The sequence below is a fragment of the Vipera ursinii genome (assembly GCF_947247035.1).
Source record: "Vipera ursinii genome assembly, chromosome: 6".
Lineage (NCBI taxonomy): Eukaryota > Metazoa > Chordata > Lepidosauria > Squamata > Viperidae > Vipera > Vipera ursinii.
The window spans coordinates 1,951,653-1,977,125 of NC_139515.1; the positions used below are offsets into that span (position 1 = coordinate 1,951,653).

General features: G+C 45.5%; 1 protein-coding gene across 1 annotated transcript in view; it reads left to right on the top strand.

Annotated features, from left to right (window-relative positions):
• Positions 1–23,458: 23,458 nt before the first annotated feature.
• LOC310642722 (von Willebrand factor-like) overlaps positions 23,459–25,473 on the top strand; it is a 131,763-nt gene continuing 129,748 nt past the window's right edge. Inside the window, 2 exon segments of the mRNA XM_083366609.1 lie at positions 23,459–23,629; positions 24,443–24,500. Coding sequence (XP_083222735.1) covers positions 23,600–23,629; positions 24,443–24,500 — 88 coding nt within the window. The 5' untranslated portion in view covers positions 23,459–23,599.

Below are 25,473 nucleotides of genomic sequence, written 5' to 3' on the forward strand. Positions count from 1 at the left end.
ACTCAAAAACCTTGCACGGCTTTTCAGAAAATGAATGAGCTTAAGCAGCATCTAGAGACAGTCAAGCATAGAACAGAAGACTCCCCAATATTTCCTGGGGTTCAGCTTTCATTTGGGATAGGGAGCTGATGTAAAGGGAAAAGAGGTCCCCCCCCCTGAAAGCAAAGGTCAGGCAAAACATAACACCAAGGTAAAACCCAACACACAATTCCACGGTACAAAGCAGAAACTCAAACCCAAAAAAGTACAGTCTACTATAGGGTTCTCCAACCCCTGGTCCGTGGACCGGTAACGGGCTGTGGCATGCCAGCAACCGGTCTGCACAAACAAGCAAAGCCCCACCCGTGGGATGCAGGCAGCACACAAAACTACACACTCTCTGGACCACGGAAAAACCTCTCTCCACGGAGCCGGTGGTCCCTAGTGCCCAAAAGATTGGGGACCTCTTGTCTACTACACACCTAAGAAAAGAAAGCGGGATTTCCTTCTTTCGAGCAAGCCTCTTCACAATTAATTGTGCTTTCGAACAATTGAACAACTTGAAAAGAATTCCAGAGGTCTCCAATAACTCCTAGCGAGGTCACAAAGCCTTTACTAGAGACCTTAAAAGTCAACAAGACTCTGTTTGGGGTTTCCACAATGCCCCATGTGAAGACCAGACCAAATTTGTGGGTTGTTCCAACACTGAATAAGCTAGCCAACATCTGGATCCATCTAGAGCACTCTCCTACTCTCGGCAACTTGCAGACTCAAGGCCATGAGCAACCCAGTCAGAAGGGCCAATCTTGGAGAAGATGTAGATCACGGGCCTTCAGACCTGGCCCTTTTATGACTTGTGGACTTCAACTCCCAGAATTCCTCAGCTGAAGGAAGTCCACAAGTCATAAAAGGGCCAGGTCTGAAGGCCCATGATGTAGAAGCTCCTCAATCAATCAATCAGTTCCTTTATTGGGGTCAGGAACCAGCTTACAACCAAGAGGGAAATCAAAACAGAAGCATCTGACACACAGAAGCATATTGGATTACTTTCTGTGCATGGCCATTAAGATACTTTTTGTTGCTGATGCAATTTAAAAGACTAGAGTAGACCCTCACCGTAACGATGGTCTGAGCAAGTGGTGGTAGGGGTGTCAACCCAAGCCAACATGGCAGCCACGACTGCATAAAACTGGAAGTGATGCAAGGGACAGAGAGATGGGCTTCCTTTGTTAAGTTTCAGTCTCCATCTTGACTTCTTCTTTTTTTTTTTGGACTCCCTGGGGAAAATGGTGTAGGTGTAGAAAGGGTGTAGGGACTCCTGCTTGGGCAGGGGGTTGGACTAGATGGCCTCCAAGGTCCCTTCTGACTTCTCTTCTCTTCTCTTCTCTTCTCTTCTCTTCTCTTCTCTTCTCTTCTCTTCTATATAGTCTGTTCTGTTCTGTTCTGTTCTGTCCTGTTCTATTCAGAGCCCCCTCCCAAAGAAGCTGGGGACTATACCCCCACCTTTCATTTTTCTCACAAGGCCTCTGTGGCCAAGGCTGGAAATTAAGATCGCTTCAATTAAGACCAATTAAAGCTGGGGGAGGGGTGTTTCCCCTGCCCAGGACGCTGTTTTCCAAATTACTTTCACTCCTCCTCCCCCCCCCGTCCAGCGGCAGGCGAGGGGGCAAGGGTGGGCGAGGCTGCCCCCCAGACCCCAGACCCCAATCAGACCCCATCGGGATCGACCCGCCCCCGTTTCTCCCAGCCTTGGCACGACTCCCCCTCTCCTCAAATTGCAAGGCGACGCTCTGACCCCCCCCCCCGTCCCCCTCCCAAGCCCCTCCAGCGCCGCTGACCCCGCGGCCCCTCACCTGACGTCTCAGGTGCGCGGCAGCCCGGAAAGAGAGGCTGGGGGTGGGGGTGGGAGGGGGCTTCCCTGCCGGCTCTTCCAGACGGAAAGCTCGGCGTCCCTCTCCCCCTCCCCAGGCTCTCTACATATGCTCAGAGCCCCCCCCCTCCACACACAGCGGACCTCCTCTAGCACCCGTTTTTTTTGGGGGGGATGGAAGCCCCTTCCCCTCGTCTTCCAGCCCTGCCCTGCCCTCCCTCCCTCCTCAGGCTCTCTGCACTTGCTCAGAGCCCCCCCTCCACACACACCGGACCTCCTCTAGCACCCGTTTTTTTTGGGAGGGGGGAATGGAAGCCCCTTCCCCTCGTCTTCCAGCCCTGCCCTCCCCTCCCTCCCTCCCCAGGCTCTCTGCACTTGCTCAGAGCCCCCCCTCCACACACACCGGACCTCCTCTAGCACCCGTTTTTTTTGGGGGGGTATGGAAGCCCCTTCCCCTCGTCTTCCAGCCCTGCCCTGCCCTCCCTCCCTCCCCAGGCTCTCTGCATATGCTCAGAGCCCCCCCTCCACACACACCGGACCTCCTCTAGCACCCGTTTTTTTTTGGAGGGGGGCATGGAAGCCCCTTCCCCTCCTCTTCCAGCCCTGCCCTGCCCTCCCTCCCTCCCCAGGCTCTCTGCACTTGCTCAGAGGCCGCCCTCCCACGCCCAGGATCCCTCGAGTCCCGGTTTTTGGGGGGCAGGGGGGGGGAATGTTGCCCCTTCGCCCTTCCCCACCCCCTCCCCCGGTCTCCCAGCCCCCGAGCGCCCCCTTCTTCCCCGCCGAGCTGTGCCCACCTACCCAGAAAACGAAGTTGAAGCCGAAGAGCAGGTATTTGATGCACTTGGTGCCTCCTTTGACCGGCATCGCGCCGGACGGACGGACGGACGGGCGAGGCGGAGGACGGGCGGCGGCGGCGGCGGCTTTGCTACTCGGCGGGACGGCTGAGTTGCAACCGGTGCCTCTCTCTCTCTCTCTGTCTTTCTCACTCTCTCTCTCTCTCTGTCTCTCTCTCTCTCTGTCTTTCTCTCTCTCTCTCTCTTTCTGTCTCTGTCTCTCTCTCTCTCTCTCTCTGTGTGTGTCTCTCTCTGTCTCTCTCTCTCTGTCTGTCTCTCTGTCTCTCTCTCTCTCTCTCTCTTTCTCTCTCTCTCTCTCTCTCTCTGTGTCTGTCTGTCTCTCTCTCTCTCTCTCTCTCTCTGTCTCTCTCTCTCTCTCTCTCTGTCTCTCTCTCTCTGTCTGTCTCTCTGTCTCTCTCTCTCTCTCTCTCTTTCTCTCTCTCTCTCTCTCTCTCTGTGTCTGTCTCTCTCTCTCTTTCTCTCCAGCAGCTCCTCCGCTCGGCCCTTGCTGGAGTCGAGCCTCGCCCCGCTTCTCCGACCGCCCAGCCCAGCCCTGCCTTGCCCTCCCTTCCCTTCCTCCCCCCGCCGCGCTCCAGGCCTGCCCTGCCCCTCCCGCTCCCTCCCCCGCCGAGCCACACCTTCTGCCCGGCCCGGGAAGTCAGCCAAGGACGTGCGGGATTCTCCCCCCCCCCCCAACAACAACAACACACCCACCACACCCTTTGCCCGTCTCGCCTGCCTGGTTCCGAAAACCCCATTTGGCTGTTTTCAAGACAGGTTAGGGCACGGGTAGGCAACCTCGGCTCTTTTATGACTTATGGACTTCAACTCCCAGAATTCCTGAGTCAGCTATGCTAGTCAGGAATTCTGGGAGTTGAAGTCCATGAGTCATAAAAGAGCCAGGGTTGCCTACCCCTGGGTTAGGGGGTGGGGCGGCGCTGGGGGGGGTGGTGGTGGGAAGAATAAAAACAATAGATTGGATGGGGCACCTAGACCCAATTGCCACAGAGAAGGATGGTGGGAGTCAGGATGCTTCTGGAGTCTAGACCAGGGGGTCTTCCAACTTGGCCCTTTGATGACTTGTGGACTTCAGCTCCCAGAATTCCTCAGCCAGCGTGCCTAGCTGAGGAATTCTGGGAGCTGAAGTCCACAAGTCATCAAAGGGCCAAGTTGGAAGACCCCTGGTCTAGACTCTAGTCTAGAGACCAACGTGGCAACTCTAAGCCTGGCGGACTTCAGTTCCCAGAATTCCCCAGCCAGCGTGTTGGCTGGCTGGGGAATTCTGGGAGTTGAAGTTCGTTGGTCTGAAAGTTGCCAAAGTGGGAGAGTCCTGACTCTAGACTCTACGACAGGGTATCTTCAAACTTGGCCCTTTTATGACTCGTGGAAGTCATAAAAAGTCCTGGCTGAGGAATTCTGGGAGTTGAAGTCCACGAGTCATAAAAGGGCCAAGTTTGAAGACCCCTGCTCTGCAAGCACCGTCACCCCAATAACCCCAGGGCAATTGGTGCTGTTTCCCCCCCCCCACACACCCCTCCCCGCATGGTGGGCAATCTCTGAATTTCAGCCAGGAAGATCATCAATCATTCCTGCACAGTGTCATGGAGAGGAGTTGTGTGAACCGTGCCACAGGATGGCCCCAGTTTTGTACGGGCGTTAAGAGCACGCTGTAAGGAAGAATTATTCTGATGAAAAAGGATGAAAAAAGGAAGCATGCCAAAGTGGCCGGGAGGACGAGTCCTCGGTCTCTTCTGACAGAATTTGTTTGCACACCCCTGCTCAGGTTTCTTTGACTCTTTCTTGAAATCCGTTGGTCTGAACTGGATACGTAATTTGAGGAAGGGTCTGATCAATGTAGAATGGACTGGAAGAGTAACTTCCCTGGATTTGGAAGTTGCTCTTCTCTGACTTGATGATTTTGTGGAGGCATCTTAAAGGCCTTTTGTTTATGGTGCATTTGCCTGCTGACTCAAATTCCACCTGTGATCATTTACATCATTTTGAATTTTGCTCTTGTAGAGTATTAGTAATCTGGAATAGAACAAAACACGATAGAACAGAACAGAATAGAATTACAGAATAGAATAGAATATAGAATATAGAATAGAATAGAATTACAGAATAGAATAGAATAGAATAGAATTACAGAATAGAATAGAATAGAATTACAGAATAGAATAGAATATAGAATAGAATAGAATTACAGAATAGAATAGAATAGAATAGAATAGAATAGAATAGAATAGAATAGAATAGAATAGAATAGAATAGAATAGAATATAGAATCTGGAAGGGACCTTGGAGGTCTTCTAGTCCAGCCCCCTGCTCAAGCAGGAGAACCTATACCATCTCAGACAAGTGACTGTTCAGTCTCTTCTTAAAAACCTCCAGTGATGGAGTACCCACAATTTCTGGAGACAAGCTGTTCTACTGGTTAATTGTCCTCACTGTCAGGAAGTTTCTCCTGAATTCCAGGTTGCTTCTCTCCTTGATCAGCTTCCAACCATTGGAATGCTGCTATCCTGTCTCCCTTATTTCTTCTTTTTTTTAGACTGGCTAAACCCAAGTCCCGCAGCCGTTCTTCATATATTCTAGTCTCCTGGCCTTGGATCATCTTAGTTGCTCTTCTCTGAATTTTTCCCAAACTCTCAACATCTTTTTTGTGATATGGTGGCCAAAAGTGGCTGCAGTATTCCAGGTGTGGCCTTACTAGGGTTATATAAAGCGGTACTAATACTTTGCGTGATCTTGATTCTATGCCTCTGTTTATACGATCCAGGATTGTATTAGCTTTTTTGGCCGCTGCTGCACACGGCTGGCTCATGGTCAAGCGGTTGTCCACTAGGACTCCAAGGTCCCTCTCGCAGTGGCTGTTTTTGAGCCGGGTCTGATTCAGTTATTCCTTCCATTTCTTCACCTATGTCATTAGAGTCCAGAACGGAATCTTGTGCCTCTTCTCGATTCCTCATTCCAGCTCAGTGACGAACTCTTGAAGAGTCCGCCTTGATCGTAGTCAAGGGAACTGTTTGAGCAACAATAACCAGCCCTTCCCATTGTGATTTCAGTGGGTGTCATCTAAAAATACAGACGTGCAGCTTTGCAGGGAATCAGTGACAACACACGTATCACAATGTCATCACTTACTCCAGTGATGTAAATTTCGAGGGGTCCCTGGTGCTCTCTGAGCTTGGTTGCTTCCTTGAAGATGTTTCGTTACCCAAGCCAGCTAACATCAATCAGTGATTGGCCTTGATGATGTTACCTAGTTGGGTAATGAAATGTCTGCAAGGAACCAACCAAACTCAGAGAGCACCAAGGACCCACAGTTGTTGTTGTTGTTGTTGTTGTTGTTGTTGTTGTTGTTGTTCTTCTTCTTCTTCTTCTTCTTCTTCTTCTTCTTCTTCTTCTTCTTCTTCTTCTTCTCCTTCTTCTTCTTCTTCTTCTTCTTCTTCTTCTTCTTCTTCTTCTTCTTCTTCTCCTCCTCCTCCTCCTCCTCCTCCTCCTCCTCCTCCTCCTCCTCCTCCTCCTCCTCCTCCTCCTCCTCCTCCCCCCTCCCACTGGTGATGTTACCTACTTGGGTAACGAAATGTCTGCAAGAAAACAACCACACTCAGAGAGCCCCCGGGACCCTCATTTCAACCCTGAGCTACAAATATTCTTCTTTATCGATGCAAATTTTGTAATAGCATAGAATTCTCCAGTTTAGTGCACAGCTATAGGTCTTGATTGCTACCACAGATTGCGCTGTTTTCATGCTCACCGTTTTAAGGCACCATTTCTTTATATCTTGTCCCTCCAGGTATCTTTACTCCCTGGTAAAAACCGTGTTGAAAATGGTTGGCTTCTTCTTGATCCGTCTGGAGAATAAACCTAGCATCGCTACATCTCAAACTTGGGTAAAGGGGTGAGAACTTAAAAATCCAGTCCCGGTTCACCAAAATTCAACTCCTGCACGGAAATTGGAAGGAAGAGTCTGAAGGGGCTGGAAGAACAGATCCACAAACTGGAAGGGATCCTTGTTTCTTGGCTGTCATCAAGATTCCCATAGATGCCTATGGTAAGGAGTGCTTTTATACACTTAGTGTGGATGGCTGGGTCTCTTCTTGAGGTGGTCCTATCCCCTGAAGCATCGTCTTGAGAATCCTAGGAAAGTTGCAATTGGTGTAAAATATAGACCACAGCTAGACTGATTATCAAACAAGGATTCCATGATGCCCCTTTGGAAAGATCGGCCTTGGTTGCCAATTACTCTCCAGGCAAAATTTTAGGTCTTGGTGTTACTACCCAAGGTCCTAAATCTTCTGGAGTTGCCATTCTCGCTGCCTTTAGAAGCTCTTTTGGGCCATTAGAGTTCAAGGAAGCTGCCCCCAAACAACTTTGGCCTTGTTTTTAAACTATTCACTGTATCCAATCTTCATTTTGAGCACAAAGGCCGCTGATAAACCGAGGAGGTCAATAGATAATGCTATCTTGCTGGTGGCTAGAGAAGTTCCTTCAGAACTCGTCTGATGGAGAAATTGTCTATCCATGTTGGAGCTTTTTGCTGTCTCTTCTTTCCACCTGGGACTGAAATGTCTCCTTCTTTTCCCCCCACTGCTAGTTGGACTGGTTTGGCAGCATTGCTGCAGACTGGAAAAGGCCAAAGAGGCCTGTCCTGTTTACTGTGTACGACTAATTGGATTCATTGGTGTTTAATCAAGGGGACGGGCACTTAGGAGTAACTACCACAGCGGAACAGTGGGAAAGAAGGATTGTTTAGGTATATGCCGTTCCCTGTTTTCAAGTCCTGGTGTAAGTAACGGTGGGCGAGGAATTAATAACAGATCCTGAAGGCTTCTCCTGCCTGGCCTAAAAGTTCCAGGAGCTCCAAGGCTTCGTTTATTGGGTTTATCTTCCAAACTGTATGACCTCCCAAAGAGAATGGCTGCCGAAACTCGCCGTTAGGATTTTTTTCCTCCTGATGTCCAGGCAGCCCTGTGAGAATAGAAGCCATTTGTTCTTGGCCCTGTCTTCTCCAATGATGCTAAGCGATTCTGTCCTCCACACGGCACTTCAGATGCTTAAAAGACCGCCATCTTGTCTCCACGTAGTCTTGTCTTCCACTCTACATACCTCCAACTTTCTCAGTTTTTCCTTTTCTCCCTCCCTCCCTCCCTCTTTCTTTCTTTCTTTCTTTCTTTCTTTCTTTCTTTCTTTCTTTCTTTCTTTCCTTCCTTCCTTCCTTCTTTCCTTCCTTTTTTCTTTCTCTTTTTCTTTCTCTCTTTCTCTTTCTTTTCTTTTTCTTTCTCTCTCTTTCCTTCCTTCCTTTTCTCTTTCTTTCTTTCTTTCTTTCTTTCTTTCTTTCTTTCTTTCTTTCTTTCTTTCTTTCTTTCTTTCTTTCTTTCTTTCTTTCTTTCTTTTCTTTCTTTCTTTTCTTTTTCGTTCTCTTTTTTCCTTCCTTCCTTCCTTCCTTCCTTCCTTCCTCCCTTCCTTCCTTCCTTCCTTCCTTCCTTCCTTCCTTCCTCCCTCCCTCCCTCCCTCCCTCCCTCTCTTTCTTTTTCTTTCTCCTGCATCACATTGTTGCCTCATGTTCATCTTATGATCCACCCAAGCAGTCCTCAACTTATGACTGCAACTGAGCCCATGGTTTATTTTGCTAAGCAGAGAAATTTGTTAAATGAATTTTGCCTCATTTTACGACCTTTCTTGCCACAGCTGTTAAATGAATCACTGCAGTTGTTAAGTGAGTGACATGGTTGCTAAGTGAATCCTGCTTCCCTCATTGACTCTGCTTGTCAGAAGGCAGCAAAAAGGGTATCACGTCACACACACACACACACACACACAGCAGGGACACCACAACTGTCATAAATATGAGTCAGTTGCGAAGCATCTGAATTTCGATCTCTTGACCATGGGGATGCTGCAATGGTCGTAAGTGCGAAACATGGTCATAAGTCACTTTTTTCGAAGTGTTACTGAACGAATTGTTGTAAGGTGTGGACTAACATTCTATATTTGTCTGTCTTGATTTTTCCTAGACACAAAATTGACCTTTGTGATTGCTGAAACTCATCGTGCTGGTTTGAGACTTTGCTGCAGTTTATCAAAATTCCCCTTAATGTTGCCCTCAAAGGTCTCCTTTATTGTGATGGTCTCTCCTATCTTAAGGGTCACCTGCAAAGGTAAAGGTGGCATTTTTTAATACCTCATCCAAGTCACTCATTTCCTTAAAAGGAACCCTGGGAAGATGTCACATTTCCTTGGAAGGAAGCCATTGAATTGCACAACTGCTAGAACATACGAAGAACGGCTGCGGGATTTGGGTTTGGCCAGTCTAAAGAAAATAAGAAATAGGGGAGACATGATAGCAGCGTTCCGGTATTTGGGGGGCTGCCACAAGGAAGAAGAGGGGGTCAAATTATTCTCCAAAGCACCTGAAGGCAGGACGAGAAACAACGGATAGAAACTCATCAAGGAGAGAAGCAACCTGGAATTCAGGAGAAACTTCCTGACAGTGAGGACAATTAAGCAGTGGAACAGCTTGCCACCAGAAATCATGGGTGCTCCATCACTGGAGGTTTTTAAGAAGAGACTAGACCAGGGATAGGCAAACTTGGCTCTTTTATGACTCATGGACTTCAACTCCCAGAATTTCTGAGCCAGCATGGCTAAGCATGGAAACATCTCCCTTTCCCCTCAGCATGGCTGGCTCAGGAATTCTGGGAGTTGAAGTCCACGAGTCATAAAAGAGCCAAGGTTGCCTACCCCTGCGCTAGATAGTCACTTGTCTGAGATGGTATAGGTCCTCCTGCTTGAGCAGGGGGCTGGACTAGAAGACCTCCAAGGTCCCTTCCAGATTCTATTCTATTCTATTCTATTCTATTCTATTCTATTCTATTCTATTCTATTCTATTCTATTCTATTCTATTCTATTCTATTCTATTCTATTTCTGTTTTCTATTCCTATTCTCTTTTCTATTTCTATTCCTCCTATTCTATTCTATTCTATTCTATTCTATTCTATTCTATTCTATTCTATTCTATTCTATTCTATTCTATTCTATTCTATTCTATTCTATTCTATTCTATTAAGACCTGGCTCTTCGAGCTCTCTGGCCCAGGCTGAGAATTTTAATTTTAATTTTAATTGGGGTTTTTATTCTCTCAGGGACTATTATAATTTTTTAAATTGTTTTTAACTTTTGTATTTCTTGTTTTAATTCCCTGTAAACTGCCCTGAGTCCTTCGGGAAAGGGCGGTATACAAATCCAATAAAATAAAATAAATAAAAATATTCTATTCTATTCTATTCTATTCTATTCTATTCTATTCTGTTCTGTTCTGTTCTGTTCTGTTCTATTCTATTCTATTCTATTCTATTCTATTCTATTCTATTCTATTCTATTCTATTCTATTCTATTCTATTCTATTTTCTGTTTTCTATTCCTATTCCTATTCCTAATCTGTTCCAGATTGATAGCCTCACCCAAGGCTACCTTTTCCTACCTTCCTTATTAGCATCTTGTAAAAGGGTTTCTCAAATGTTTTGCTCCGGTGTGAGTCCATGACATGCCACTGATCTGCTAAATTTGGGGCTCCGAAACTACAGCTGGTCCTCGTGAGTCTGTTTAGTGACCCTTCTAAGTTACAACTGCATTGGCAAAAAGCGACTTAGGACCACTGAAAAAAGGTCGTTAAACGGGGCAAAAGTCACTTAACCGCCGTTTCCCCTTAACAACAAAAATGTCTGCGTTCAATTGCGGTGGACTTCCCGTAATCAGCTCTCATAATTTTCAGAGTCAATAAAAAATTCGAACCCGTAGTAGGGCGACGAAGAAGACTCGGGAAGATTCTAAATTTAGCCAAGAGGTTGTCTTAAACCGCCGGTTTAAAATTACCCTGGGAAAAAGCTGTCATTGTTCTGCTTGTTTTTGTTGCGGGACCAAGGGGCTGTTGCAAGGCTGGTCCTACACAATGAGTAACATGCACGGTCTTGCACAAGAGTTAAGTCAACACCCCGAAACAGCCACGTCATTTTCCAACTCAAAAGGTGGGGGTGGGGGCAAAGGGTGTTGCTTGAAAGCTCAACAGAGATCTGCAATGAAGGTCTTGTTCCTCTACATTTATAATCATTGGGGACGGGGGGGGGGAAATTGCAGAATTTCTTCGCTACACTTTAAGTTTGCGTTAATTAGGGAAGCTAAAGAGCCACCGATGGGTAATGCACAGATAGTCCTCGATGTACAGCGGCCCATTTAGTGACGGTTCACAGTTACAATGGCTCTGAAACAACCTTTGCAGCTTCCCCATAATCACATGATCAAAATTCAGTGGCTTGGAAACTGGCATGTACCTACGACGGTTGCACTGTCCCTGTGTGTGTGTGTGTGTGTGTGACGTGATCATCGTTTGCGACCTTCTGACAAGCAGTGGGGGAAGCCAGATTCACTTAACGACCGGGTTATTTAGTTCAACAGCTGCAGCGCTTTGCTTAACGGCGGTGGCAAGGAAGGTCGTAAACGGGAGCAAAATTCGCCTGGTAACCGTCTGGCTTAGCGACACAAATGTGGGCTGAAAGTTGAGGAAAACCTTTATTCAAAAAAAAATAAATAAAAATAAATAAAGGACAGCTCTGCTAGGGCACTTCGTGGGTAGAATCTGTGTGTGGGGAAAAAAAAGTGTGCTGCAAGTTGTTGGTAACTTTGGAAGGGATGTGTGTGCCGTCCCTTTGGGAATCTGGGAAAACCGTTCCGTTGTCCATGCAGAAATGCTGAGTGTCACTCATTCAGTCTGTCTGGCTCAGAACCATGAAGAATCCAGATAATTTGGCTTCATATCATAGAGTCATCAGAATGGAAAGGCCCCTGGACATCTAGTTCAACCTTCTGCTCAGTCAGGAGAACTTTCTTGTTGTTGTCCGACCCCTCGTGACACCATGGACAATGTTGCTCCAGGCCTTCCTGTCCTCTACCATCTTCTGGAGTCCATTTAGGCTCACACCTCCTGCTTCAGTGACTCCATCCAGCCACCTCATTCTCTGTCGTCCCCTTCTTCTCTTGCCCTCAATCTTTCCCAGCATGAGGCTCTTCTCCAGTGAGTCCTTCCTTCTCATTAGGTGGCCAAAGTATTTGAGTTTTAGCTTCAGGATCTGGCCTTCTAAAGAGCAGTCAGGGTTGATCTGCTCTAGGACTGACCGGTTTGATGGCCTTGCAGTCCTAGGGTCTTCTCCAGCACCATAGTTCAAAGGCTTCATAGTTCAAATCCCATGGACAGTACCAACAGGAGACCTTACACCACCCCAGTCAAATGTTTGTCCAATATTTTTTTTTAAACTTCCAGCAATGGAGCACCCACAACCTCTGGAGGCAAGTACTTCCACTGACTAATTGTTCTCACTTTCAGGAAATTTTTCCTTAAGTCTAGGTTGGATCTTCTTCTGATGAGCTTCCATCCACTGCTTCGTGTCCTGCCTTTTTGTTCTTTGGAGAAGAAGTAGGTCCTCTCTTCTTTGTGACAGCCCTTCAAGTCCTGGAAGACAGTTATCACGTCCCCTTTAATTCTTCTCTTTCAATAGCGCTAGACAGACCTAGTGTCAAAGATGAAACTTTGGCAGCTACCTGCCTCTGAGTTGCAACCTGCCTTTAAGGTAAAGTTGGGGGGTGAAATGTTACTCTCAAGTGGGTTAGATTGAGAAACAAAACTTCGATTCAGCTGCAGACCGTGGGAGCCTGAAGCCTTGTCAAGGATGCCAGAACAGGTGTGGATTTGAAGCGGACAGTTCCCATAACGAAGTCGACCTGTTGATATGGATTACGTAAAACTTTGGGGCTTTGGCTGGGAAAACTGTGGTCTATGTCTATGATTTGGTATCGGAACCTCAGAGTTAGTTTTGCTTCGACATTAACCACGCAGTGCATTCAATAAAACGTACGTTTTTGAGAATCGGAATTATTTGCTGGAGTTTTATTTGGATTCTCCCGCTGGCTGTTGACGCCTAGCTCCCTCAGCCGTTAATCCTACAGTTTAGCCTCCAGACCCCTAGTCATCTTTGTTGTTCTTCTCTGCACTCTTTCTAGGGTCTCGGCATCTTTCTTGTAGCGTGATAAAACTTAAAACCTAAAAACGGGGTTGAGCAGTCTATAGCTCGCTTGCATGTTGTGTGAGCTCTGCTGTTTGAATTCCAGGGTCCAGGATCGTCTTCTGGGTTTGACAAATGGGAGTTGAAACTTGCTAAGCAGATTATTTTGGGGGGGGGGGTGTGGCGGGTTCCTTGCTTTAGGATTAGGTTTCAAAAACCCACTTTAAGCCGCTGCTGTCAAAATAGCAGTAGCAACGACCACAACCACAAGGAACTTCTTGATTTCAAAAATTTCAGGATGGCCTAATGGGTAAAAACAGGGCTTTTTTTGTCATAGAACACCCAGAACGGAGTTCCGGCACCTTTTTTGGATGGAACCTTGTAGGGTAGGCAAGGCAGGTTGTATGACATGTGTGAGTTCCGGCACCTTTTTCTTTTACAAAAAAGCACTGGGTAAAAAAAAAAACAACAACAACAAGCCCTCATCAGCAGGAGCTGATTGATGCATTCTTGGTCACCAGGAAATTCCTCTAGATGTTGCGCGGAATTATTGCTTCTTCACTTCCGGGACAGACATCTCTTGTGACAAGTGGTGAAACATTCTCCACGACGTAATCATGTCTAGGTTGTGAAAAGCAGCCCTTACTGATCTAGCTATCCTGAGAAGAAGGCACTTTCCGAACTCAGGGCCAGCTCCTCAGTTATATGTCTAGGCAGATGGTCAGTCCTTCCGGTCACAGTTATCCCAAAAATGCTTTTTTTTTTCTTCCCAGGAAGCAACTGGATTTCCTTGTGTTTTTTTTTTTCTTGGAAGACGTTTCGCTTCTCATCTGAGAAGCTTCTTCAGCTCTGACTGGATGGTGGCCAATGGGAAGATTTATACTCCCACAGAGAATGCAAATGAGCAGCTCTCTGCAAGGAGTATAAATCTTTCTAATCAGAGCTGAAGAAGCTTTTTGGGCGAGAAGGGAAACGCCTTCAAAGAAAAACAAGGAAGTCCAGTTGCCTCCTGAAAAAGCACCTTTGGGACCCCTCAGTTATAAGGACTTCCAAGGCTTTTTTTCTCATAGAACGCTCAGAACGGAGTTCCGGCACCTTTTTTGGATGGAACCTTGTAGGGTAGGCAAGGTGGGTTGTATGACATGTGTGAGTTCTGGCACCTTTTTCTTTTACAAAAAAAGCACTGAGGACTTCCATCCTTGGACCCTATTGAAGGGCTCTCTTAATGAGGGGACGTTTGTGTTTCTTTTAGACAGAAAGACTGGAAGTTTGAGCCATGGCAACTGGACTCCTTTTCTCATTGGTTTGCGATATTTCGCTGCTTCTCTAAGTAGCTTCTTCAGTCCGGACCAGTTGGTTAAGGGGACCTCGTATATGTCCTCCGAGGAAGTTTCATTGATCTCCTAATCTCAATGGGCTTCTTAGTAAGGAGGCAGACCGTTGTTGCTTCTAAATCCCTTCTCCCAGGTGGGTCCTTAAGTGTGGTGGTCAATTAATCATGAGCCAACCCAAAAAAGCTTAATGCAATCCTTGGTTGTATAAACAGAGGCATAGAACCAAAATCACGTGAAGTATTAGTACCGCTTTATAAAGCCTTAGTAAGGCCACCCCTGGAATACGGCATCCAGGTTTGGTCACCACGTTACAAAAAAAGATGTTGAGAGTTTGGAAAAAGTGCAGAGAAGAGCAACTGAGATGATTAAAGGCCTGGAGGCTAAAACGTGGGAAGAACGGTTGCAGGAACTGGGTGTGGCTACTCTACAGAAAAGAAAAGTTAGAGGTGACATGATAGCAGTATTCAAGTGTTTGAGAGGCAGCCACGAAGGAGAGGGGATCAACTTATTTGATCCATCCATCCAAGAAACAATGGATGGAAAATAATCAAGGAGAGAATTAAGGAGAAACTTCCTAACCGTGAGAACAATTATCCAGTGGAACGACTTGCCTCCAGAGGTGGTGAATGGTCCATCACTGGAGGTTTTTTTTTTAAAAAAAGACTGGACAGTCACTTGTCTGAAATGGTATAGGTTCTCCTGCTGGAGCAGGGGGTTGGACTAGAAGACCTCCAAGGTCCCTTCCGGCTCTATTCTGAGTTGAAATTGCTGAACCCGTGTTCTTGATCTTCCTGGGGACCTAATCTTCCTGGGAACTTGCTTGAACTTGGTTAAGCAGCAAAATGTTTCAAACCGATACGAAATCCCTTTGCAATGACTCAACTTCCAGGCAACTGCCCAGATGGATGAGACCCTTGATTGACGTTCAGACAGAGAGGTGGGGAAAACAAAGCTTACTGACACTTTTAAGGTTTAAGGTTAAGGTTTATTAAATTTATATGCCGCCCTTCTCCCTGAGGACTCAGGGCGGCTCACAACAATAAAAAGTTAAAAGATATAAATACAAAAATTAAATGAGGATTAAACAATATAAGAAATAAGAACAATTTAAACCAATAAAAAACCAAATTTAAAAACTACGATCAGTCCAGGCCCGCTTGTTGGAACAACCAGGTCTTTAGGTCACGGTGGAAGGACCGAAGGTCAGGGGTCATCCGCAGCTCCGGGGGCAGTTCGTTCCAGAGGGTCGGTGCACCCACAGAGAAGGCTCTCCCCAAATGGATTGATTACATCCAGAATAAATATGGGACTAAAAAGTTTCATTTAGCATTTGAATAAGTATTGATTTGATATTTATAGTGCTTGTAGTTATTTTATAAGAGTTAAAGTGCGATAGATTTAATAGTTTATTGTTGTTTGCATATGGTAGATTATGATTGTTTCTACTTTTATACCTTGTATTTAGCTCTGGGAAGTCGGGGAGGGGGGGAGGGGGAGGGAGGGAGGTGTTGGGGAGGGTTGGGAAGAGGGGAGGGGGGTGGGAGGGGTTTTGTTTTGTTTTGTTAAAAATAAAATGTACTGTAAAACTTTTCAATAAAAAAAAAGAAGGCTCTCCCCCTGGGGGTCGCCAGCCGGCATTGCCTGGCTGACGGCACCCTGAGGAGGCTGACTGTGGGAGCGAAACGGGCGATGGGAGGTTGACAATGGCAGCAGGTGGTCTCGCAAGTACCCCGGGCCTAAGCCATGTAGGGCTTTAAAGGTGATTACCAGCACCTTGAATCTCACCCGGAGGGCAACCCGAAGCCAATGCAGCTCGCGCAGGAGTGGTGTAACATGGGAGTATCAAGATACTCCCATAAGCACTCGCGCGGCCGCATTTAAACATAACAATTTAAAGAAACAAAATTGGAAGGATCAGGGCTGGTACCCACAATATTCAAGGACCTTAGAAATGTCCCCATAAATGCAAGTCTCCTTCTTAACTGGACATAACTTGAGTTCACCAGTCTTTTTGCCATCTGGGAGATGATTTTCCTGAGGGTCCATTATCCACTTCCTCCCCATATGCTGTGCCACGTGGAAAATTGGCACCCTCCGAGTAAGTATGTAAGTTAGTAAGGCCACACCTGGAGTAATGCTTCCAGTTTTGGTCTTCGCATTAGAAAAAAAAATGTTCAGACTTGGGGGGGGGGCGGAGGAAAAGTGCAAAGAAGAGCAAAAAAGATGATTAAAGGCTTGGAGATAAAAATGTACGAAGAACGGTTGCAGGACTTGGGTTTGGCTAGTCCAGGGGTAGGCAACCTCGGCTCTTTTATGACGCATGGACTTCAACTCCCGGCTAGGCTGACTCAGGAATTCTGGGAGTTGAAGTCCATGAGTCATAAAAGAGCCGAGGTTCCCTACCCCTGGACTAGTCTAAAGAAAAGAAGTCGTAAGGGTGACAGGATAGCAGTCTTCCAGTATTTGAGGGGCTGCCACAAAGAGGAGGGGGCCAACTGATTCTCCAAAGCACCTGAAGGCAAGACAAGACACAACGGATGGAAACTAGTTAAGGAGAGAAGCAACCTGGAATTAAAGAGAAACTTCCTAACGGGGAGGACGATTAACCAGTAGAACAAAAGTTGTGGGTGCTTCGTCAATGGAGGTTTTTGAGAAGAGACTGGACGGTCACTTGTCTGAAATAGTGTAGGGTCTCCTGCCTGAGCAGGGGGTTGGAATAGATGACCTCGAATGGACCTTCTGGCTCTATTCCGATTCAAAGGCCACTGGATTCCTCTTTATTCTCAGTGGAACTAGGACAGGCGTGCCTGCATAGAATAGATATGATGCTCTCCTGTGCCTTCACTGAGACTTTTGTACACGGGATGGAGAAGACACAGCCTTTCGGTGAGCAGTTGACATTATTGTGTGTTACAGAGGCCTCATCCATACCACGTCCTTGCCCAGGCTCTGTTGACCAACCACTAGTGGTTTGTTGAGGACATGTTCCGAATCAGCATTGTGGTTGCATAGTCCTGAGCCCCACGGAAGCCAAATGAAAGTGACCAGGCAGGAAAATTAGGGTCATCTGTTGGAAGGAAGACACCTACGCTTCGTAACTGACACCCATCAATGTTCTTGGGTAAGAAGATCAAACTGAAATTAAACCAAGATGAAACAGGCTATTACGTAACTAGAAAGCTATTCCTCTTCCTTATTAATCTGATCCATGAAACCAAAAATCCATTTCTGATAGCTATTCTGTCAGAATAGAATAGAATAGAATAGAATATAGAATAGAATAGAATAGAATAGAATAGAATAGAATAGAATAGAATAGAATAGAATAGAATAGAATAGAATAGAATAGAATAGAAAATAGTATAACATATAGAATAGAATAGAATATAGAATAGAGTAGAGTAGAAACAGAATAGAATAGAATAGAATAGAATAGAATAGAATAGAATAGAATAGAAAATAGAAAAGAATATAGAATATAGAATAGAATAGAATACAATATAGAGTAGAGTAGAGTAGAATAGAATAAAGAATAGAATAGAACAGAACAGAATAGAATAGAATAGAATAGAATAGAATAGAAAATAGAATAGAATGTAGAATATAGAATAGAATAGAATACAATATAGAGTAGAGTAGAGTAGAATAGAATAGAATAAAGAATAGAATAGAACAAAACAGAACAGAACAGAATAGAATAGAATAGAATAGAATAGAATAGAATAGAATAGAATAGAATAGAATAGAATAGAATAGAATAGAATAGAATAGAATAGAATAATGGAATGAAGAATAGAACAGAACAGAATAGAACAGAATAGAATAGAATAGAATAGAATAGAATAGAATAGAATAGAATAGAATAGAATAGAATAATAACTTTATTGTCACTATGAATGTACACTAATTGGCACACATTAAAATTGAAATTTCGTTCCATTCAGCTCTCAGATATGCACTACCTAAATATGGCAAAAATAAATAAATTGATGGAGAATGTGAGAATGAAAGTTATTGTCTGGATGCCCTTAATCAGATGTTGGCTAATGAGCCGATATTTCCCCACTAGCCTCTTAAACCCTGTATTGGCAGAAGCTTTGGTCTCCCAGCTGGAAAGAGGCCACGAAGTCCAAGCTAGCCTCTTATGGCGTCTCAGCCCGCTTCCTCCTTATCTTGGGTCATGAAAAAGCCAAGCCAGACACCACCCTTTCAAAGATAAATTCTATGGAATACCAACAGGAGGTCAATCAGATGCCACATAAAACAGCAGAAATATTTGCTAGGCAAATATTTACCCTCTCCCTGTTTCCTTCTTGGCTGTATTAAGTGTTATTTCCAGGGCTGCCTCTGGGCAGGGATTCCAAAATCTGTTTCCCAAATGATTTGAAGGAGGTTATACTGCTGTAATGTAGTTCCTATAAGAAGGTAAAGTACTCTTATTTCACCTTTCTGTAAAGAATGTAAGGCGGTGGTCTTCAAACCTGGCCCTTTGATGTCTTGTAGACTTCAACTCCCAGAATTCCTCAGCCAACGTGCTTGGCTGAGGAATTCTGGGAGGGGTCTTCAAACCTGGCCCTTTGATGACTTGTGGACTTCAACTCCCAGAATTCCTCAGCCAACGTGCTTGGCTGAGGAATTCTGGGAGGGGTCTTCAAACCTGGCCCTTTTATGACTTGTGGACTTCAACTCAGCCAGCACTGAAGTCCACAAGTCATAAAAGGGCCAAGTTTGAAGACCCCTGATGTAAGGTATTCTGCTTTGACAGCATCCAGGATGGGCGGGACTTTCTTAAATAATTCTGCTTTTGGACTGTGTTAGGCCCAGTCCAAGAACAACATCTAGCTAAAGTACAGTTTGTTTCTTTTTTATTTGCTCACCGCATATAGACCAGAGGGGGGGTGGGTCTCCAAACCAGGCGACTTGAAGTCTTGTGGACTTCAACTCCCACAGTCCCTGTGCTGGCTGACGAATCCTGGGAGTTGACCTCCACAAGCCTTAAAGTTGCCAATTTGGGAAACCCTGGATACAGAAAAATCTGACCAGACTAAACACAAAGGGCAACAAAGATGATCAGGGGACTGGAGGCTAAAACATATAAAGAACAGTTGTTGGAATTGGGTCTGCCTAGTTTAATGAAGAGAAGGACGAGGGGGGACAGGATAGCAGTCTTCCAGTATCTCAGGGGCTGCCCCAAAGAAGAGGGAGTCAAGCTATTCTCCAAAGCACCTGAAGGCAGGACTAGAAGCCATGGATGGAGAGAAGCAACCTAGAACTAAGGAGAAATTCCCTGACAGTGAGAACAATCAACCAGTGGAACAACCTGCCTCCACAAGCTGTGAATGCTCCAACACTGGAACTTTTTAAGAAGAAATTGGACAGTCATTTGTCTGAAATGGTACAGAGTTCCCTGCCTGAGCAGGTGTCATTATTTGGTGACCAAAGACTTTGAGCTTTCAGCATCAGGATCTGTCCCAAGAAAAGAACAGTCAGGATTGGTTTCCTTTAAAGGTAAAGGTTCCCCCGCACATGCGTGCTAGTCGTTTCCAACTCTAGGGGCCGGTGCTCATCTCCGTTTCAAAGCCGAAGAGCCAGCGCTTGTCCGAGGACGTCTCCGTGGTCATGTGGCCAGCATGACTGGATGCCAAAGGCGCACGGAACGCTGTTACCTTCCCACCGTCGTGGTCCCTATTTTTCTACTTGCATTTTTACGTGCTTTAGAACTGCTAGGTTAGCAGAAGCTGGGACAAGTAACAGGCGCTCACTCTGTTACGTGGCACTCGGGATTCGACCCGCCAAACTGCCGACCTTCTGATCGACAAGCTCAGCGTCCTAACCCACTGAGCCACCGCGTCCCTTGGTTTCCTTTAGGACTGACTAAATGCACTACTTATTATTCTGTTTCGCCTGAAGGCAGACTTTAGCTAGTTACTGATAGAATAAATAAGAGTTGTGACATCTGACAGGCTCTTGAGGAATTGAAGTTTTCAACCTTGGATTAGCTTGGTGTCATCAGGAAATTGACAGGTAGATTTGCAAAAGCCTTCCCGGAAGATTGTCTAACTTTTTATTCAGGTTGCAACACTGCCTGAGTAACAGATAAGCCATTCTCTTTGCATCTGTTTCAAAGGCATGCTGCGATGGGAAACGGCGCCTATTTTTTGCGAGATTACAAAGAATCCATTGCTTTTTTAAATTCCTGCGTTACTAAGATTGAGAAGCAATAGCCCCAAATTCTCTATTCCTTGCAAGCTTGCCGCGAGCTGGATAATTTCTTGCGGCTTTTGAATCTTGAATGTTATATGCTCCCATCTTTTGGATGGGTTCGTCGTGTAGACTTTAATGCACGCAACCTTCACTGCTAGCAGCAAGGCCAGTATCCGTTAATTTGGGTTGTGTGCCAAGAACACAACAAAGGCAAGCATGATGCTCACACTATTCAGTGCAAGCCACAATCTCACCTTGCAATCAATGTCCACCAACTAAGACAGTAGTCCTCAACTGGAGCGGCTTGGTGGCCTGGCTGGAGGGGAAGCGAGGGGAACCGGGCTGTGCGAGTGGCAGGCCAGCATGCGTGTGTGTGTGCGTGCTCATGCAGCTTGAGTTGTGTGAATGGCAGGCTGGTGTGCACATGTAAGCTGGGCTGCGTGTCCGTGTGCACATGTGCCAGCCCGCCACTCACGCAAGTCAAGATGTGTTCGTGTGTGCCCGGCTTTGGGGACCTCTGAGATATATGTGGTCTATTGCCATATAGTTTGTTTTACACATATGCTTTATATTGCTTTTGTTCTGTCTATAAAGAAGAAGCTACGTAGTTTTTTAATTGTAAGCAACCAAAATCAGGAATTTGTGATGGGCTGTAGTATAAATTGAGATAATAAACAAAAGCGAAAGACAGACATGCATCTGATGTAGTCAGAGTCTGACTCAACTTCCATTTCCGAGACTGCAGTGGGGAAAAGTCTCATTAAAGTCAGTGTGACTTCTCGATGGAACAAACTAGTGTAGGATTGTGTTGCCAGGTTGCCTAAATAAAAGCAGGTTTGGATCCGAAGCGGGAGAAGAGACACCGGGACAAGGGAATTGGTGCCTCCTGCTGTCAAAATTGAACATGCTGTATTTATTGGAAAGGGATTACCAATGCATTGGACAGGCTCACATTCACCGATAGACAAATGTTTTGGTCGCCACGATGTAAAAACGATGTCGGGACTCTGGAAAGAGTGCAGAGAAGAGCAACAAAAATGATTAGGGGACTGGAGGCTAAAACATATAAGGAACCGTTGCTGGAATTGGGTATGTCAAGTTTAATGAAGAGAAGGACGAGGGGTGACATGATAGCAGTCTTCCTGTATCTCAGGGGTTTCCCCAAAGAAGAGGCAGTCAAGCTATTCTCCAAAGCAGGGAGGACAAGAAGCAACGGATGGAAACTGTTAGGCATACGGTGTTAGCCTACAATGTTGGGTTGAAAATATATTAACCATAATGCTATGTCTTTAAGTTGTTAGTTGGCCAATGAGTGTGCAAGTGTTCTCATGGCCGTAAGAGGGAGCTAGGAATGTAGCTTCTCTCTCTCTCTGAATTCACTGATCTCTACTATTACTGTTTTTGCTCTGCTGTTGGTTTACTACTGTTGTAAACCTGAACTGTGTATTGACCTCTGGACCGGTAAGAAGACTTTGTATTTGGATTGCTACTTGGACTGTTTATTTTTGACTGTGCATTTTTGTTTTTACACCACCTCAAAGTAAAATACTTTTTGCTTTTACAACTCAGTGTACTCCTGTGTGTGACTCTTACTGCTCTCAGTACCCTTCCTTGTCTGTGCAACTCTTTGGTAGCACAAGGAGACCTCTGGACAACAAATTCCTTAACAGAAACTCACCAAGGAGAGAAGCAACCTAGAACTAAGGAGAAACTTCCTGACAGTCAGAACAATTAACCAGTGGAACAACCTGCCACCAGAAGCCGTGAATGCTCCAACACTGGAAGTTTGTAAGAAGAGATTGGACAACCATTTGTCTGAAAGGGCATAGAGTTTTCTGCCTAAGCAAGAGGTTGGACTAGAAGACCTCCAAGGTCCCTTCCAACTCTGTCATTTTGCTATTCTGTTAAAGACACTGTTGAAAAGTGAATGGGTGACAAGCAGCTGGAATGGAGGGAGGTGAAGGGGGCCCACCTGTAAAGGTGAGCATCCTGGAGAACTGGTGAAGTCCTAGAAATATCAGGGGTGTCCAACTGCCGGCCTGCGGGCTGGACGTGTCATCCGGAAGCCACGCCCACCCCATTGCCAGCAATGGCAAAACTCTCCTGATACGTTGTGTGATGTCATGTGACGTCACGAGTTTGACATGTCTGTTAGATGGCACCTTGAGAAAATGGACAACATTAGTGAACAACAAATTCTCATTACAGTGGAAATCTGGAGAAGATTCTAGAATGACACTTAATGGACCAAGGGATTGGTTGGGCACAGAAGTTACTGTAAAATGCCCTTCCTAAGTTTCAGAGTGCGGTAGATCATATGCATCTTATTTTCAGGAAAGCCTTTGATGAATTAGCCAATGACATGCTGATTAGCAGTGGATCTGTGACCGGCTTGCAAATTCATGATGAAAACAAACGTAAAGGAAGCATCAAGTGCTCTAGTCTTAGTCCTATCAACTTCTTAACATTCTTATTCATGAGCTGGGTGATGAGGTGGAAGTAATTGCTTAATTACTCATAGTTCTGACTCCATAGCACTTATCTGAGCCCCGTTTACTCATTCATCTAGGTACGTAAGAACAAATTTGTACCAGATAGATGCATCCCTTTACACTTTTCTCCTAACACACAGTTTTTCCCCCTGATTCGCTTAAACTAGATAAATGCATAGAAAAAAACTGAGAAATATTGAATTTATGATCCATTCACACAGTCTGGACTGTAGAACATAGAATCATAGATCTGGAAGGGACCGCAGAGGTCTTCTAGTCCAGCCCCCTGCTCAAGCAGAGACTATATATCATCACAGACAAATGCTAGTCCAGTTTCTTCTTGAAAACCTCCAGTGATGGAGTACCTACAACTTCCAGAGGTAAGCCTTCCCAACTGGTTAATTGTTCTCAATGTCGGGAATTTTCCTCTCACTTCTAGGTTGCCTGTCTGTTTTAACAATTTTCCGCCCATTCCTTCTTGTCCTGCCCTCTGGTGCAAGCGAATCCCAGCGTTTCCCCCTTCTTTTAATGGACTTCCACATCTTACTTGCTATACCCCAGCAGAATTTTTATTTCAAAGGTTGATCCGTCCTGCAAAAGTATTTAATACAACTTCCTTTCATTGTTCCTTGCGCACCATTAAAGCAGCTGATTTTTCCTGATCACAGCATTGTGTGAAGGACTGGGCGGAAGCAACAGCCTGCCTTTATCTTCCCTTCGAATGGACAAGAGTTCCTGCCTGGCTTGTACAATTGGAATAAATAGTCGGCAAGGCCAGTCCAATGTAGTGTCCTGAAGCCGAACAGGCTCCGACAGGCTCACAAGTGATGGGCAACGGATTTTGGCACAAAGCAAAGGTATCTACGCTCTTCTTAAAAAGAGACCACACGGCCAACACCCAACGCAATTGAGCATTGGCCAACAGGCAGTTGAGTGTTGGCTAGGGTCTGTCAATAAATGTGAGGAGGGGGGGACCTTTAAGAGGAATACTGGCTTAACCTTATGGTTCTGCTTTTATTGGAGGCAAGCAACCATGCCTGGAATAAGGATTGGGCACTTTTAACGAAACAGAATTCTCGACGAACAAGGTGTTGGGCGCAGTGATCCTTCTTGAATTTTGGATAGGACCAGGGTCACTAGAGCTTGGCCGATTGCTATTCTTGCATTGGGTGTTGGATTTCTACTGGGCAGTCAAGTTCAACTAGACTGTCTCCTCCTAGGTCCTCCAATGGGATCCTTTGCAAGGTTGTGTTCAGCTCAAAGTAGTTTAGAACTTCTTCTGATTTGCGATTCAAAATAATAATAATAATAATAATAATAATAATAATAATAATAATAATAATAATAATGATGATGATGATGCTCCCCTGGGGGGGTTGGTTGCCTTAATTTCTAGGACTTTTTTTGACTGCTGTCTTTAGATACTGTTGGAGTGACTTACCAGCAATATTTCTATACAGGTTTCAAATTGTTTAACGGTGGGGGCTGAGTTGACTAGATGTATTGTAAATGGACACAATAGGGGGGGGGAAGCAAAAAAAGCAATGGATAGGCTTTTTCGCTCTACCCTTCCTTGAAGCAAACCCATTGTAATCCAGTGACCACAGGACTGGGCTGCGCTGTTGGAATTTTTCTCCTGATGACTCTTGTTTTTAACATTTATTCCACAGATGATTGGTTCCAGATATTTACTCCTGCTGCTCTTAGCTCTGCCTCAATCAACGCTGGGTAAGAAGACCCTAATTTGCCCTCCTCTCATTCTTGTTCAAACAACCTGTGCATTTAGGGCAATCTTTCTGCCACTCTGCAGAATATCGTTGGCCACTCTGCAAAATATCGCCTGTTAGTGAATGTCAAGTCATTTTTTTAAAAAAAAAATCCCTTCTCCGAAGACTCAGGGCGGCTTACAATCTAAAGCACAAACCAATGTGCTTAGCAATAGCCTTCATTCTATGTATATGCCTGCTTATTAGGGCTTTCACACACACACCGCAAGCGGCATCATTGCAAAGTCAGCTTAATTGCCCCCAACCATCTGGGTCCTCATTTTACCTACCTGGGAAGGATGGAAGGCTGAGTCAACCTTGAGCCTGGTGGGACTCGAACCTGCACTAATTGCAGGCAGCTGGTGTTACTTAAGGAGGCATTAGCCCACTGCTCCACCAAGGCTTGGTGCTTTAACCACCCTCTTTCCACCCCCCAGGGGTCTCAAATTGGACCAGCTTTTGTCCCCTGCAGTGACCTGGACAAAGGATTGAAAGTCATTGGAATCCAGACCTTTGTTCTTGACTTCCCTACCCAATTCAGGATCCCCGAGGCCAATCCTAGCAAACTACAGGGTGGGTTTAGTGGCATCTTCACAAGAAACTTGCCATCTCCTGCTCGATCCACTGTAAAGCCACGGGAGAGCAAAGGGCCACGGCTCTTTTTCCTTCTTTGCCCCCTCCCAGGTCTGTGGGCTTTGCCGAAAGAAAACTGGGGAACACCCAAGAGCTCTCTGCTTTTTCTTCTTTTTATTCCGCAGCTCCGGGTTCACACCTTCGGCGGAAACTCTGCCCATCTTTATTCTGAGTTCATTTCACGGAGGGCTTGAGGTTAGGAAAGGCCTTTTTTAAAAAAAATAAAAATACAAATACAAATAAAAATGGGACTGGCTGTGCTGGGTTTCGATTTTTAGTTTGAATGCTGAGGGTTGCTGATA